Consider the following 14,781-nt stretch of genomic DNA (forward strand, 5'->3'; position numbering starts at 1 on the left):
ATTGTGAGTGTTGGTGTACTATAGTGTAAACAATATTGTTGGTTGAAAAAAAAGACAAAAGTTGCGACATATCAAATCTTTTTAAATTTTCGTCCAATGGTCAACTTTTCACTAAGCACTACTTTCCTATTTTTCATATTTATATTTAGAACAATTAATTCGATAAGTTGACTACAATATCCAATTAGTACCAAGCTTGAGTGCTTAATATCCCTAAGCTCTCAAGTAAATTCCAAATGCGACGTAAAATTACAATCGTCTATTAATAATTCTAGCACCATGCTTTCTTGTATTATTTTTCCAAAGATTACCTCATTAATTCCAAATGTCAAAATAGACACCAAACTGCTAAATATCTGCAATTAACAAGTCGTAAATACAGCATACCAAATAGCATTGATCTACTGATTGTTGCCGACTTACTATGAAGGTGGCTGTCAAATCGGCCTCGGCAAAAACAAACCCTTATTCAAAAAACACTTTTTGGATGAGTAATATCAGATCCTCTGAATCCAACTCAAAATAAATGCAACTTCGTCACAAACTTATATTCACAAAATCAACTTTCCTGATACTGGATACTCGAAAAATGCTCTCGGGAAAAAATACTCTTTCTAGAAGAACGGGAATGTGATGAAGATGTTTCTCAAAATTCTTTCTGCAAGTGATAGATTTGTTGTTTTGTACCAAAGTTTATAAAATGAACTTGTTGATATCAAAATCAAATCAAAAAATTTGCTGTTTACAGCTGGACACTTTTTCAGCTTTACCCTTATTCCAGACCATTCTCCTTACCTCTAGTCTCCATAATGATTAAATTTTAGAGTATTGACGAAATAACGAAAGTTGATAGATTCTTTTTCAAAAATTTTCTAAATATTTAAAACATTGAGTTATCATCTTCAAAACATTTGTTGACTAAATTTATAATTTTTTTAGTAACCTTTGTAAAAAAGGAAATATTAATAATAAAAGCTATATGTATATATATTTATTTTGAAATATATCAACTTTAGGCAATATTATCTACCAGCCTCACAACTTCAGGTAAATTTTCTAATTTTTCATACAATTTCTGACAATGATCTAGTTCGAAGTCTTGTAAATCTTGTAATTTTAAAGGAACATACTCAATTTCAGCACTATTAACTTTGTAACCTATTTTTTCTAATTCTGTAACCACTCGGGTTAAATTCGTTTTACCGCAGGTAAATTGGAGTAAATTGTTTTCTATCACTGTTACATCTTCTGCACCCGATTCTATTGCGTGATCTGTTGCTAGCTCTAAAATTTCTCCTTGGGATTTATTAATCATAGACTGGTGTTCAGCTTCTATTCGTCCTTTTTCGTCAAATAAATGTAAGCCGCCTCCCTCACTGAACTTTGACCTAAAACAAATGAATCAGATATGTTTTTATATTATATTCTAATAAGTATATAAATCTAGCTGTTAAAAAATCAGAAAAATCTAAGAAATAATGAACACCAGTAATGAAAAAACATGTAGTAATATATATATATATATATATATATATATATATATATATATATATATATATATATATATATATATCCAAAAACACGTGTATCCACACGTATATCCAAAAATGTGAAAAGTAATTTAAAAAAATAAAGGGGATGCTGCTAGGGGTGAGGGGGTGGCTTTTCCAGTAAGTTTAAATAAGCCATAATGCTTGCCCCTTCCAACATAAATTGACGTGTTTTTGGATTTTTTCTAAATACCAGTATTACAAAAGTTATTAAAGGTGGATACTTTTATCTGAAAAGCACTGTATATATATATATATATATATATATATATATATATATATATATATATATATATATATATATATATATATATATAACTAAAATTATCATAAGATAGTAAAACAAAACTAGAGTCAATTTAACTAAAGCTTGGTTTCTGCAGCTAAATTAAACTTTCTTGATGGTAATGTTTAAATTTATGCAGTAAATAAAGGATAATTATGAATCACTGGTTAACCAATAGAAATTCCCTGTATAGACCCTTTTTGCCATAAAAATGTGGAAAACTTCTGACACTGTCTATTAGTGTTCCTTCGTCTAAAGAACATTGCTGACTTTCAGACATCGCTCTTTCCTATTTTTTTTTATGTCAGTTTAAAAATAAAACACCACGGAGAAAATCAGCGCAAGAGCGTGAATAATATTGTCATAACCAAAGAACAAGGATGTGAACAAAACAATACAACTGATACCGACTGACCTAACGTATTCTATTCTAATAACCTCACAAAATTAAGAAATTAAACTAAGAAGTTATAAGTTTGCGAACTCTAGTTTACTTTTAATTTTCCACATGAACTACAAGTGCCATTTTAGTGTCTTCCAACTAGTAATTTAATTTATTATTTTAATGGTACTTTTTAATTAAGGTTGCATAAACCAAGCTTTAATCTACTAAGTACTTTACTCTGCCAAGTTCAGTATGATATAGACGTTTATGCGCACTTTATTCTTGAGACTACTAACTATTGAACTGGGTTTTAGCTGTCACTTATCAGAGAAGTTTAGAAGGCTTCGTGCGTTGGAGCCTGCAGATTGTGTCTTTTTTATCGAGAAATTCCAATATTTCGTTGTTTATGTGGTTATGACCTTTAGCAATTTTCTTGATCTCTTCTGTGATTTTTTTTATATGGAGTTCTGGGTGTAGATCTTTATTGCGGACATACCAAGGCGTGTTAACAATATTCCTTAGTATTCCGTTTTGGATTCTTTGCAGGCAAGCATAATTACTTTCACTAGTACATTCCCATAGTTGTACACCATGTGAGTCCATACCGATTTGAGTATTTGTATATCAGCACCTTATTTTTCATAGAAATTGTGAGTTTTTCCGTAGTATCCAATATATATTTTAAATCTGAGTTTAAATTCCTCTGGTTTCTTTTTGAAATATTCCTGCCACTTATAGGTAAAGTTGATATGTGCAGATTTTCCCTCATTGATTTTAATACACCATTTGTTAGTATAGGCCAGACATGAGCAAACTTTTTAGAGGGGGGGGCAGATAAAACAAAAAATTATGAAAGCGGGCCCAAAAAATTATGATGAACTTTTTTAAACATTACACACAACTTATATATGCTACAATGGTTGAAAATTAGTGAATGAAGTTACGGAAATTGATTATTTTTTAAAGCGTATGCGACAGATAAAATTGTGCCCGAGCTTCTAAAGGTTGTTTGTAATCTAGTAAAAATTGGGATCAGTTGATTTGGAGAAGTGAAGCTGAATTGTCGTCAGTCAATCGATTTCTAATGCTGTCACAATTATTTTCTGCGCGTGAGATTTCAGGTTTGTGAAACTTGATTTTGATAGTACTTTGTAGGATTCGATTTTAAGAGCGTTGAGAAATAATTGCTTCAATTCAGAGTTACATTGCAACTCAATGAACTGTTTGACTGATTCACAATTCAGATTAAACGGCATGCTGAAAATGTCCAGGTCCAATTCGATAATTTTGAAGTCTTTGATTATTCGTTCAACATCTTCGTGAAGACATTTCACATTTGTCTCATATCTCTAAAGTTTGTTTCCCGTAACTGCACTAGTTTTTAGTCTTGAAAAATAAGTAGTAATTCTTGACTAGTTGTCTGGAAAATAGATTTAATTGAGTTTTGAAATATTTGATATGACTCCAAATATCAGAGGTTTATTGATTTCTTTGTTGAAGTTTAAGGTTCAATCTATTGATGTGACCAAAAGATCTGTAAAAAATGAAAAGTCCGAGAACCAGGCAATATATTTCAAATGTTCACACTGATCCAGTCCTTTTTCTTCCATGAATGAGATTATTTCGTCTTTCTGATCCCAAACTCGTTCAGTAACCTTTCCTGCACTGACTTACCTCACTTTAATGTATTAAGGTACATCAGAATAATCAGACTGCAATGACTCAAGAAACTTTTAAGATTGATGATTGAATGCTCGTGAACGAATGCTATAAATAAACTTATCATTGGGTTTGATATCAGTTGCTATGACAACCCAGGCGTGTAATTGTTACTAAAACGTCAAAGTTGTTCAAAACGTCTTGGAAGTGACCAAGTACAATCTTCTTCTAAATTAAACCACATTAAACCAAATGACTCCACTGGACTGGCAATTCTTACTAGTCGACAGAATGCAACAAATTGTGTTTTCAATATTAATATTTATAATACTTAGTAGTTTTTAGTTAAAGTTTTGTATATTATTATGTATGTTGGAATAAAATAGTTTTTGAAAAATGGGTCGTTGTATATACGATCGTAGAAAAAATAATATTCCTAACTAATGCGTAAAGTGTCTTTCCGCACTTGACCGCTTGGCGGAACTTCACTCCGCGTCATTCGGGACAACTGCAATCGCGTGCGGGAAAGTATCACTTTCCACTTGTTAGGAAAATAACTATTCTAAGTCCACTCATCTTTAAAGACACGACATTTTGAATCAACTTTACGTTTTTTACTTGTTGTAACGAACAAGAGTACCACAGAGGATACTCGATATGTTGTACTAATTAGGTGACTGACTTTGAAAATATACAAAATGAAGCCGAAGCCGATCGTCTGCTCGAGATCGTTCCAAGTCGATGACTGTGCTAACTAAACTGGCCTTGAAACAATCCGCCTACGCAAGGTTGCTACTGCAAAGTGCAAACTTGCACGTCAGTTAATGTTAGATGGTCGCCTCAGATGGAGTCGATGTCTATGTTTAACCGTTTATGGGACAGATAGTACATCAATGCTTTCTTTCGTTGACGAACGATCACCATGAGTGTTTCTGTAGGTTTTATTTAAAACTGTCGCGGGTCGGATTAAACTAACCCGAGGGTCGCATTTGACCCACAGGTCGTACTTTGTCTATAACTAGTCTATACATCTACTTTGCTCATGGAATTTTGAAGACTCTTGAGCATCTTTCCAATTAATTCTTGAAGCATTGCAGTGTCGTCTGCAAATGTAGCCAGTTTAACATTTTCGGTAACAAGAATGTCACAAGTATATATGTACAGTTTTGGTCCCAAAACACTGCCTTGAGGAACCCCCGCTTCAATCAGTCGGAGCTCTGAATATTCATTTTCTTGTTTAACTCTATATGTACGATCTTTCAGGTAGGAGTTTATTAGGTGAACATAAAAAGAAAGTGAATATTTTCTGATTTTTAGTAATAAACCCTTATGCCACACTTTATCAATAACGCTTTTGCAATAACTATAAAAAACGACTGAGTTTGATTTATTTTCTTCAAGAGTCATCTCTATCATATTTGTTATATGATGTACTTTATCTATTATGGAATGCCTGCTGCGGAAGCTGAACTGGTAGGATGGAATAACTTGGTTTTGATCAAGTATTGTTCGATTTCTAATAACATATCTTCTCATATAGTTTTGAAATAATTGGAATAATCAAATTGATCTGTAGGATTCCACTTTATGCACTGATTTTCTTAGTTTGGATGTCATAACAACTTCAGCTGTTCATGATTACAGACTTTGATATCAACAAAAATTTCTGAATTGATAGTAAAAGCAATAAAAAATTGAAAAGAAAAAATACTTTTCATTTTTTGGAATTACACAGCATACGCCTGCAGAACTTTTATTTGAATTTCTCTTGAAAATGGATACTAACATCCATGACTATTCTCAAAGAGGCTGCAAAAAGGCTAGAGGATAATAGACTGAAACAAAATGTTACCTTTTATTAGAAAAGACTACCACCAAAAATGTTTGGGATTGGGGATTTGGTGTTAACGAAGGTCATTAGCAATCCAGGAAACGGAAAAAGTAAAAAGCTGCTGTCGAAGTTCAAAAGATCTTTTAAAAAAGTGGAATACCAAACAAGTTAAAGAGGACATTCACACAGGTAGATCCAACCGCCCATATGAAGGAGTGGTAGCACAGTGGAACACATTAAACCTTTGGAATTTAAGAAATTTTAAGGTAAGAATCAGCACTTTGATTGAAGAAATTAGCACTGATTGCAAAAATAAACCCGTTGCTGGCAGAAAGAAGCCTTCGAAGGCAAGAAAATGAGCTTTGATGGATCGGTCACAAATAGATATTATTTTTTTGATTTGTTCACAGATAAGTCCTTGACAGAAAGTTATTGAGAACAACAACAGGTCAGGATGGCCGTGCTATATGCGTAACTGGTAGGGTACCCGCCTATGACAGCCAGATATACAAAGCGTGTTGACTCAACCATCTAATAATACTAATGATTTATTCCTTTGTCGTTTCTTGTAAAGAGTGAATGTCTAAGACGTTTTTCATAATTATAAATATAAAAATTAATACTAATAGTGCCTTCATATTTATTATTGGACTGCCCCGACCATCCAACTAAAATTGTATTCAAATATGAATTAAATTATGGAAGTTTTTATATTTTTCAAATGTTTATCATTTCAAAGAAATATATAAACAAAATTAAAACATACTTACTGATGCTTTTTTAAAATTGTACTAATTGCCATTTTTGATATATGTAACTGATTGGTATATAGTTCACATAAAATGAAACAGCTTCCTGGTCCCCTAGGAGTAAGAGTAATAAATTAGGAATAAAAATATTGAAATAAATTTCTTTAATTTCTTATTTCTTAGATTTTTTGATATGTTTATGATTCTATATGTTTTTCATTTTAGGTTTCTTCTGTTTTAAAATTAGTTTTCTTTAATAATTTTTGAAAGACAAATTATTGAAAAAAAATATTTTTAAAACCGAAGAGACCTAAAATCAAGACAACATTTAGAAGCATAAATATTGAAATATCGATATTACACTACAAATAAATCTGCTATTTTAACAATGTCCGTCTTTTGAATTTATGAGACTGAAAATGTATTCACAAAATAAGTATTTGGTAACTACCCCAATGTTTCTGATGCTTTGGAGTATATGTTCAGTGAAGGAATAACACAATTATTGTAAATTCTCAGGTAATTGACTAAAAAGGGTAGAACAGATTTTTATTCAACAAATAAATTCTATATTTGTTATTTTGTGTAAAAATTGAAACATCCTTTTAACATCTACTTGCTAATATCAATGTAGCACATTTTCAGTCGTACAGATGTGTTTTCATTTTATTTTGTGTGAAAAAGTGTTTAGTTTCAAATTGTGGGTCAGACAACTGAAGCGTTAGGTTAGGTCTCATTTTTCTGTTTTTCTGTTTCGTTTCTGAAACCTTATTGATGGATGCATCATATTTAAGACCAACTTTCATCCAGTTATTTTTCAAAACAATTCAATGAAATTGCATCTACTAAAACGTTCATGATCACAATGACTATTAAATTTTGAAAGATAATTGAACGAAAGATCTTAATTTGAAATATGTTTAGTATGTTTAGTACTGTTAATGAACCAAGAGATAGTGCTGAAAGGGGAACTCGAGTTGGCCATCTAAAGAATGTGGTTGATTGTTTTCATTACACCAATGAACTAATTTAGTTTTTAAGGTACTACAAAAAATCAGTTATTGCACCAAACTAATATCAAATGTGAGGTTATTAAGTATAATTTTGTTATTCCTTATGTCAGTTACCTGTGACTTACTTTATTTCTAGGAGATATTTTTTGTTTTGGGATTTATCACTTTCACAACTTTTCAATATACTCTGCACTGTGGCTGTAGGCATGTTCATTCTCTTTGCTTGCTCCAAAACCTGACTCAATTGCAAGTTTCGTTTGGGATCAGCTGATCCTCCCTCTACAAAAAATAGATTATCACAAAGACAAAAAGTTAAGTAAAACACTCATAAAGCTATACAGTTTTAAAGTGAGTTAGAGTATATATATCGCCTTCAAATTTATTGAGACATTATTAGATTGTTCTCACTGAAGATGAATAAAGAGCACCAGTAACAGACAATTTAGTGAGGATATTTCTTTGAAAAAATAATTTTACATAGGTACTTGAGTAAAAATTATTTTTCAAAAACTTCAAGCCAAATTTTGGCTAATACGCTGGGATAAATTTGGATAGCAACACATGAAACCATATACATCTGAGCTTGTAATTTTTTTGATGGCAGAAAGTCAGTTGTTTAATGTGGTAAATACATGAAGGAGAGCCTGTTTCTAATTCACCTATTAACAGATAGAGGGAGACAATTACAGTTTTCTTAATTTTAAGGATCATCAAACTAGACCTTTAAAATTTTTTACCAGAATGATGTTAAACACTTTGAAAATGAGATGAGAAATAAGAATTAACCTATGAGAAATATTTTCAAAATTTTTCCGTCCATTCTCAACAGTAAGGGATATTTGGGACACACAGAGTAAGACACAAAGAGTCTTGGAGAACAGCATGTCTTCAGTCACAGGGGGAAGATTCTCATATTTTGGGGTAGTGAGACATTGCTCCTGCTTAAAGAGTTTCTTCTCAAGTCCAAACTTTAACAGTCGTCTGTTGGTGATTATGGTAATTTTATGACAAAAGGTCTGATTTAGTCTGATGTAGGATATACGTTTATAGCAATGCGGACAACAATACAAGAGTAAGTTGTGGAAAATATCTCAATTTGGTAAAAGGTTCATTGTTCTGAAGCAGTCACATTGTTTCAAAGAGCCGAAAATAATTTGTAGCTTGGTTGAGTTTATTTTGTTGCAATCTGGTTAGAATTGGTTAATTTTGTATTTTCGAAATGATGAACATCTTTCCAATCATAGAAAAAAAAGTATTAGTGTTCAGCTTTAAAAATTAAATAGTAAGTCAAAAACATTAGAGAGGGTTGTAAACTCTTCATAGACTCGAAAACATCTTGATAATATTATGTAAAAATAACCAGTACTGTGACATTGGCTAAATAGTAATATACTGATATATTCAGAGCTACAAATAATTTAGGATGTCAATAAATTTAAAACTTTGTGTAAAGTATCATAGTGTTGCTAAAACATACCTTGAAAAGCTACTTTTATCTGCCTTCCTAGCTTTGTAAAAACTCTGGCTTTTTCTGCATCTTTCGCTCCTTTTATGTGGCGGATATTTGCCCATTTTGAATGCCCCGCAAGCCTTTTAGGTACGAATATATTGCAAATACAAATATCAGTTAAAAATGATTTGGTAAATATTCGGTTCAACATTACTTGGAAATAAATTTAATTCTTATTAATAAATATTATGACATCTTATCTTAATGTGACTTTCAGAAGTTCTAATAAAGGTTACATTCACTTTAACTTTCTTCTTTTTCTGATTAATGTAAATAATTAACTGAGGTATATTAATTATGTGATAAAATTTAGTTGAACAATTTATATCAGAAAATAATAAATATTTCGATTTTGAGAATAAATGCTAGAGTTTTGATAATAATGATAACAATAACAGTTTTGTTTATCTATGGCCAGGAGAATTAATGAGGTGTAACCAAGTCATCGACGTCGATAAATAAATGGAACGGACACGTAGGGCTGCGAAAGTGAGGCCAGCTGAAATAGCTATATTGTAGTATCACTGTCGCACTCTTTCTCATTGGACAAATGGCAAGAACTAAAATATTTTCATGTATTGAATCATATCTTCGTTATAAATAATTTAAATATTTTTTTTATTCTATCTGTATACCTCGTCAGGTCAGTTAAATCCCAAAAATAATAAATTCTTCGATTTTTGTAATAATTAAAATGTGATACCTCAAATTGTTGAAACAGTGTTTTTATCATAAAATTTGGTAAATATACTCTAAAATTATTTACGTATCCGGAAATCGATAGGCCAATCACTGAGACACAGACTGTTTGGTTTTTCTCGAGCTGAGATTCATTTATATATTTGATCCGTTTCTCTCATTTTTTTCAACTATTGATTATGATTTTGGCAACCAAGATCACAGCAATATGTCTAACCTCCCCTCACTACCAAAAACCAATCCAAATATTCACTCTCCATCTTTATCATATGCTGCAGCTATCTCAACAAAATATCCACCACCTTCTGTGCCCTCACGAGATCAGGCCAACATTATGCCTTCTATCCCCAACACTGTACTATTTGACTACATCTAATCAATAGGTAGCATTGTCTCTCCTAAAAATGTCATTTTCTCATCCAGAATATCACACGGTCGCATATGCATTTATTTATCATCGACGACTCAAGTCGACGAACTTCTAAAATACCAACCAAAGCATCCTAGTTAATTCTAATTCAATCCCTATACATCGGCTTATATCTCCCACCAAAAGAATACTCATTTCCAATGTTTGTCCATCCATTCCCCATTCCCCATTCCGTCATGGAGAAAGCACTGCTAGACCTAAGGTTATCACTCACCTCTCCTATATCATCCGTCAAATGTGGCTCACCTGATGATGAATACGCACATATACTCAGCTTCCGCCGAGTATCTTACGTATTACCTACCAATAATGATTTTTTTTTCAAACTTTGACTGTCATTAGTCATGAAAATACAACAGACAGAATATTGCACATATAACACACTGCTGATTCATAGCCCAATCCTTCCATCCCTCAAGATCCCTCTCCCAAATCGAATGATTCGGTCAATCTCATCCCCTCCTCTTGTGCTGACCCTAGTGCCACTACTAATACTTCAGTTATTCCCGTAGTATCCTCGGAGGACACCCTTTCTCATTTTCCATCTCTAGATTCCTTATCAAAAACTAGCGAAAAACGTCCTCTTTCGAATGACAGCAACCTCGAATCACCACAGACTATATCTCCTACTGATCTTCATCCAGATCCAATACCTCCTCCCGAATTTTCAACATCCAGCTCTAGAAACCCTGCGAAAAAGAAGACCAAAAAATCTAAACTGACTAAAAACGGTTGTCACTTCATAAGCCCTGAATCACGCTCCGTTATACATAAATAACAATGAATCATTTTCCCTTACAGGCACCCAATTTATTGCGTTTCTTGAAAATACGTATGGCATCAATTACCCCCTCCCCGAAGACAACAAATTATTTCCGACACAACCCTTCTTCTGAAGGATTTGTTCCTAATTTATCTTAATATAAAAGAAAGATCTTTAAAAAACCGTATTACACGTCTAATCAATAGAATTAATTTTAAACTTCACCCCGAGCAAAAAACTCCTCCCGAAATGTCTATTACTGATGATGGGAATACCACTGACTCCTCGTCATTATCTCAGTAAATACTCTCTTCCTTCTTCCTAAACATTCTCCCTGATACAGTGCGATGGATTTTATCCTCGACTAGAAAGAATTCAGAAAATCATTTCCTCTCACAAACCTGATTTCCTTTGTCTCCAAAAAACCAACTTCAAAATTGATCATAAACGCAATTTGAGAAACTTTGAAGGATATCATTACATCCGTACTAACTGCATAAGAGCCAGTGGCGGTACTTCAATATTTGTATCCAGCGACATATACTCATCCCACTTCCTATTATCAACAAACTTGAAGTAGTAGCTGTCACTACTTGGTGCCCCAATAAACTCACCATTTGCAGTATATACATTCCACCGGATCACCCCCTTGATGAAAAAGAGTTAACAGACCTAATTCGTCAGCTTCCCCAGCCATATATTCTTGTTGGAGACTTTAATGCACATCTCACTATGAGGGGCGCCACCCAAACTCTCACTAGAGGCAACACAATAGAAAGAGTGATAAATTCCACTGGTATCTGTCTGTTGAATACTGGATCCAAAACTCACTTTAACATCTCCTCGGGTTCATTTCCTGCTATTGACCTCAGCTTATGTGGCCCTAAAACTGCAATATCTATTTCTTGGTCAGTTTCCGATGACCTACATGATAGCAACCACTTTCCTATTATCCTATCCAATCCCTTTAATAAAGAAACTGTTGCCAAAAGCTTCTGGCAAATAAAAACTGAAAAAACATGCTCTTAATAGGAAGAAAACCTTATTATACATAAAAGGCTTAAAGCTAAAGCTAAATTTATTATCAAGCAAAGCAAGAAATCTGCTTGGCAAAGTTATACTTCATTCCTTACCCACAAAACAGACCCCAGTCAAGTTTGGAAAAAAAATGCACAATTCCAAGGCACAAAAACTAATATCAAAATTCCTTCTTTATTATCTAACGATCTGCTTATCACCGACAGCCAAAAAATCTCTGACACACTCGCACAACACTTTGAAGGAAATTTCAGCATCCATAATCCGTCATCCGATTTTCATAACTCACATATTCAGCCCTCCTCCACACTCCAGCTAATCCTCTTGATATTGCGTCTGTCAATGCTCCTATTAATTTAAACGAACTAAAATCGCGCTATCGTCCTGCAAAAATTCCGCTGCCGGTCCTGGTGATGTCCTGTATATATTTCTCAAAAAACTATCCGACTCGTCCCTCTCCAAGTTCTTTGACATCTATAACATTATTTGGAATACTCACCAGTAACATATTCATCCATAATTTCCTAGCTGATAGAATTTTCAGGGTTTCCGCAAACGCTACAATCCACAAAATACTGGCATCCCTCAAGGTTCAGTATTAAGCGCTACTTTATTTATCCTCACAATAAATGAGCTATGTGACAACATCTCCCATAAAATATGTCCAAAACGCTGATGACCTATCATTTATTGCCATGGTAAATACGTCCCCTCTAAATGCCAACTGCTCCAAAACGCAATAAATCTACTACAAGAGAGATCCCCCTACCTAGGACTATCATTTTCCCGAAGCAAATCCTTGCTGATAAAATTCTCTCGAAGAACATCTATTCACTCACCTCAAATTTTCTTTCATAACTCCCCTCTACCTATTGTGAATCAGTGCAAAATCCTTGGTATGACTTTTGATTCTCGACTCAACTGGAATCACCATATTCATGATGTAAAAGACATTTGCCTAAAGAGGCTGAACATAATTAAAACCCTTAGCCACCTTCAATGGGGCTCCAACGATACTATACTTACAGAGCTCTCATACGCTCAAAGCTTGACTATGGTTATTTTATCTATATGTCCGGTTCCAAGTCTAAAACTGACTTATTGATCTCTGTACACAACACCGCTCTTCGCCTTTGCCTTGGTGCCTTTCGCTCAAGCCCCGCCGCTTGTGTCAATGTTGAAGCTAATGAGCCACCACTATTCATAAGACGACAATCTCTTCTCCTGTCATATGCTGCTAAAGTATCTTCCAATCCTTCTAATCCTGTCCATTCGCTACTCACCACCACTTCCGTATCTAACAACTCACGAATAACTGTAAATTCAATCCCTCAATTGCTCGCACCTCTAGTCCAAAATACCAACCTCTCGTTGACCTTTCCACTTTCTTTGCCTTCTTCTCCCCCTTGGATAAAAAATATTCCCATAGTAGATACCTCACTAACGATCAACAATAAACACGAATCCCCTAGCGTTCTTGTAGAAAAAGCATTCTTGGAAATTCTGCATAAAAATCCTTCGACCTAATTCTCTATACGGATGCCTCCAAAGCTAAATTTGGTGTGGGTTGCGCAGTCACTACAAACCACGAACTTATAAGTTATTTCCGCTTACCCTCGACGTGTAGTGTTTACACTGGTGAACTATACAGTATCCTTCAAGCTTTCAAATATATTTCTCCTCCCCATAAACATATCGTCATATGTACTGACTCTCTTTCATCCATACAGTCAATCACAACCATATTTACCGACCATCCAATAGTCCAAAACATTGCCATTGCAAAACATGCCAACGAAGCCACAAAAAATCATCCTGAAAATCCAGTTCAGCTGGCCAATAATCTGAAGATTAACTTCAAACACCTCATTAAAAAATCTTGGCGCGATACATGGAGCAAGAGCACTACAGCACATCACATTCACCCATCTACTTCTCACATTTCCCTAAATATTTTGAATAGGAAACACACGAAACTTACTCACGGCTATTTGATGTCGTCAGAAAGTCGTCCTGTCTGCCGAATTTGTCAAGTTCCTCACCGACTGCAGAATATTCTACCGCATATCAACAGTTTGATATGAAAACCAACCTCAAGGAGACACTTAACTGCCCGACGGAAATGAAGAAAATCGTGGAGTTTCTTAATGCCACCAAGCTGTATAAGAAAATATAATTTAATTTATGCATTGTAATAGATTTTGTAACAGTTCTCTATTTAACTTATGATTGTTTTTGTGTGCCAATAACCAGCGCTGTCGAGGCACTGAAATAAAAAAAATTATTTTTTGGAGTTTACTCCTTAAGAATCGATTTGCATATATAAGGGGCCCAGTATGAGAAAAATGTGAGGAGTAAAATCTATCGATGAATGACCTCGTTACGTTTTTGGTGCGCACCCTATGATGCGCAGCTTTCTAATTTGTCAGAGCCAACATACTTATATTGCTGTTTTTATTATAAATGTCAATAATTAATATTGTTATTGTGACGTTTTAATTTTTTATCATTGTGTTCCGCTAAAGTGAACTGAAAGTATTTTCAAATAACTATGGCAGAAAGAGGTGTAGATGATATTGCCGGAACATCTAACAAACACGTGGTTGCAAGGTACGTTATAATTCATGTATTATATGTATGAGCATGTGCAATTTGTATTTATTAAATATTTTAATAATTATCGATGTAGTTCATATAAATATATATTTGAAAACAACACATAAAATTAGATAATCAACCCAATATGAATTATCGAGCGCATCCACATAAAATAGAAAATTTCTAACCTAACCAAAAATTAATTTTTTTGTCGATGTCTATAAATTCTTCCACGTTATTATGATTTATTTTATAAATAATTTTTAAATA

General features: G+C 33.5%; 1 protein-coding gene across 1 annotated transcript; it reads right to left on the reverse strand.

Moving 5' to 3' along the window:
• Positions 1-975: 975 nt before the first annotated feature.
• Positions 976-9,374, reverse strand: LOC130441338 (translational activator of cytochrome c oxidase 1). The gene is made up of 4 exons (XM_056774963.1): positions 8,951-9,374; positions 7,599-7,752; positions 6,482-6,574; positions 976-1,388 (listed from the first exon to the last, which is right to left on the reverse strand). The coding sequence occupies exons 1-4, from the start codon at positions 9,132-9,134 to the stop codon at positions 1,013-1,015; spliced, it is 807 nt and encodes a 268-aa protein (XP_056630941.1). The 5' UTR covers positions 9,135-9,374; the 3' UTR covers positions 976-1,012.
• Between the last annotated feature and the right edge of the window lie 5,407 nt (positions 9,375-14,781).

This window comes from Diorhabda sublineata, chromosome 3 (assembly GCF_026230105.1).
Source record: "Diorhabda sublineata isolate icDioSubl1.1 chromosome 3, icDioSubl1.1, whole genome shotgun sequence".
Classification (NCBI taxonomy): Eukaryota; Metazoa; Arthropoda; class Insecta; order Coleoptera; family Chrysomelidae; genus Diorhabda; species Diorhabda sublineata.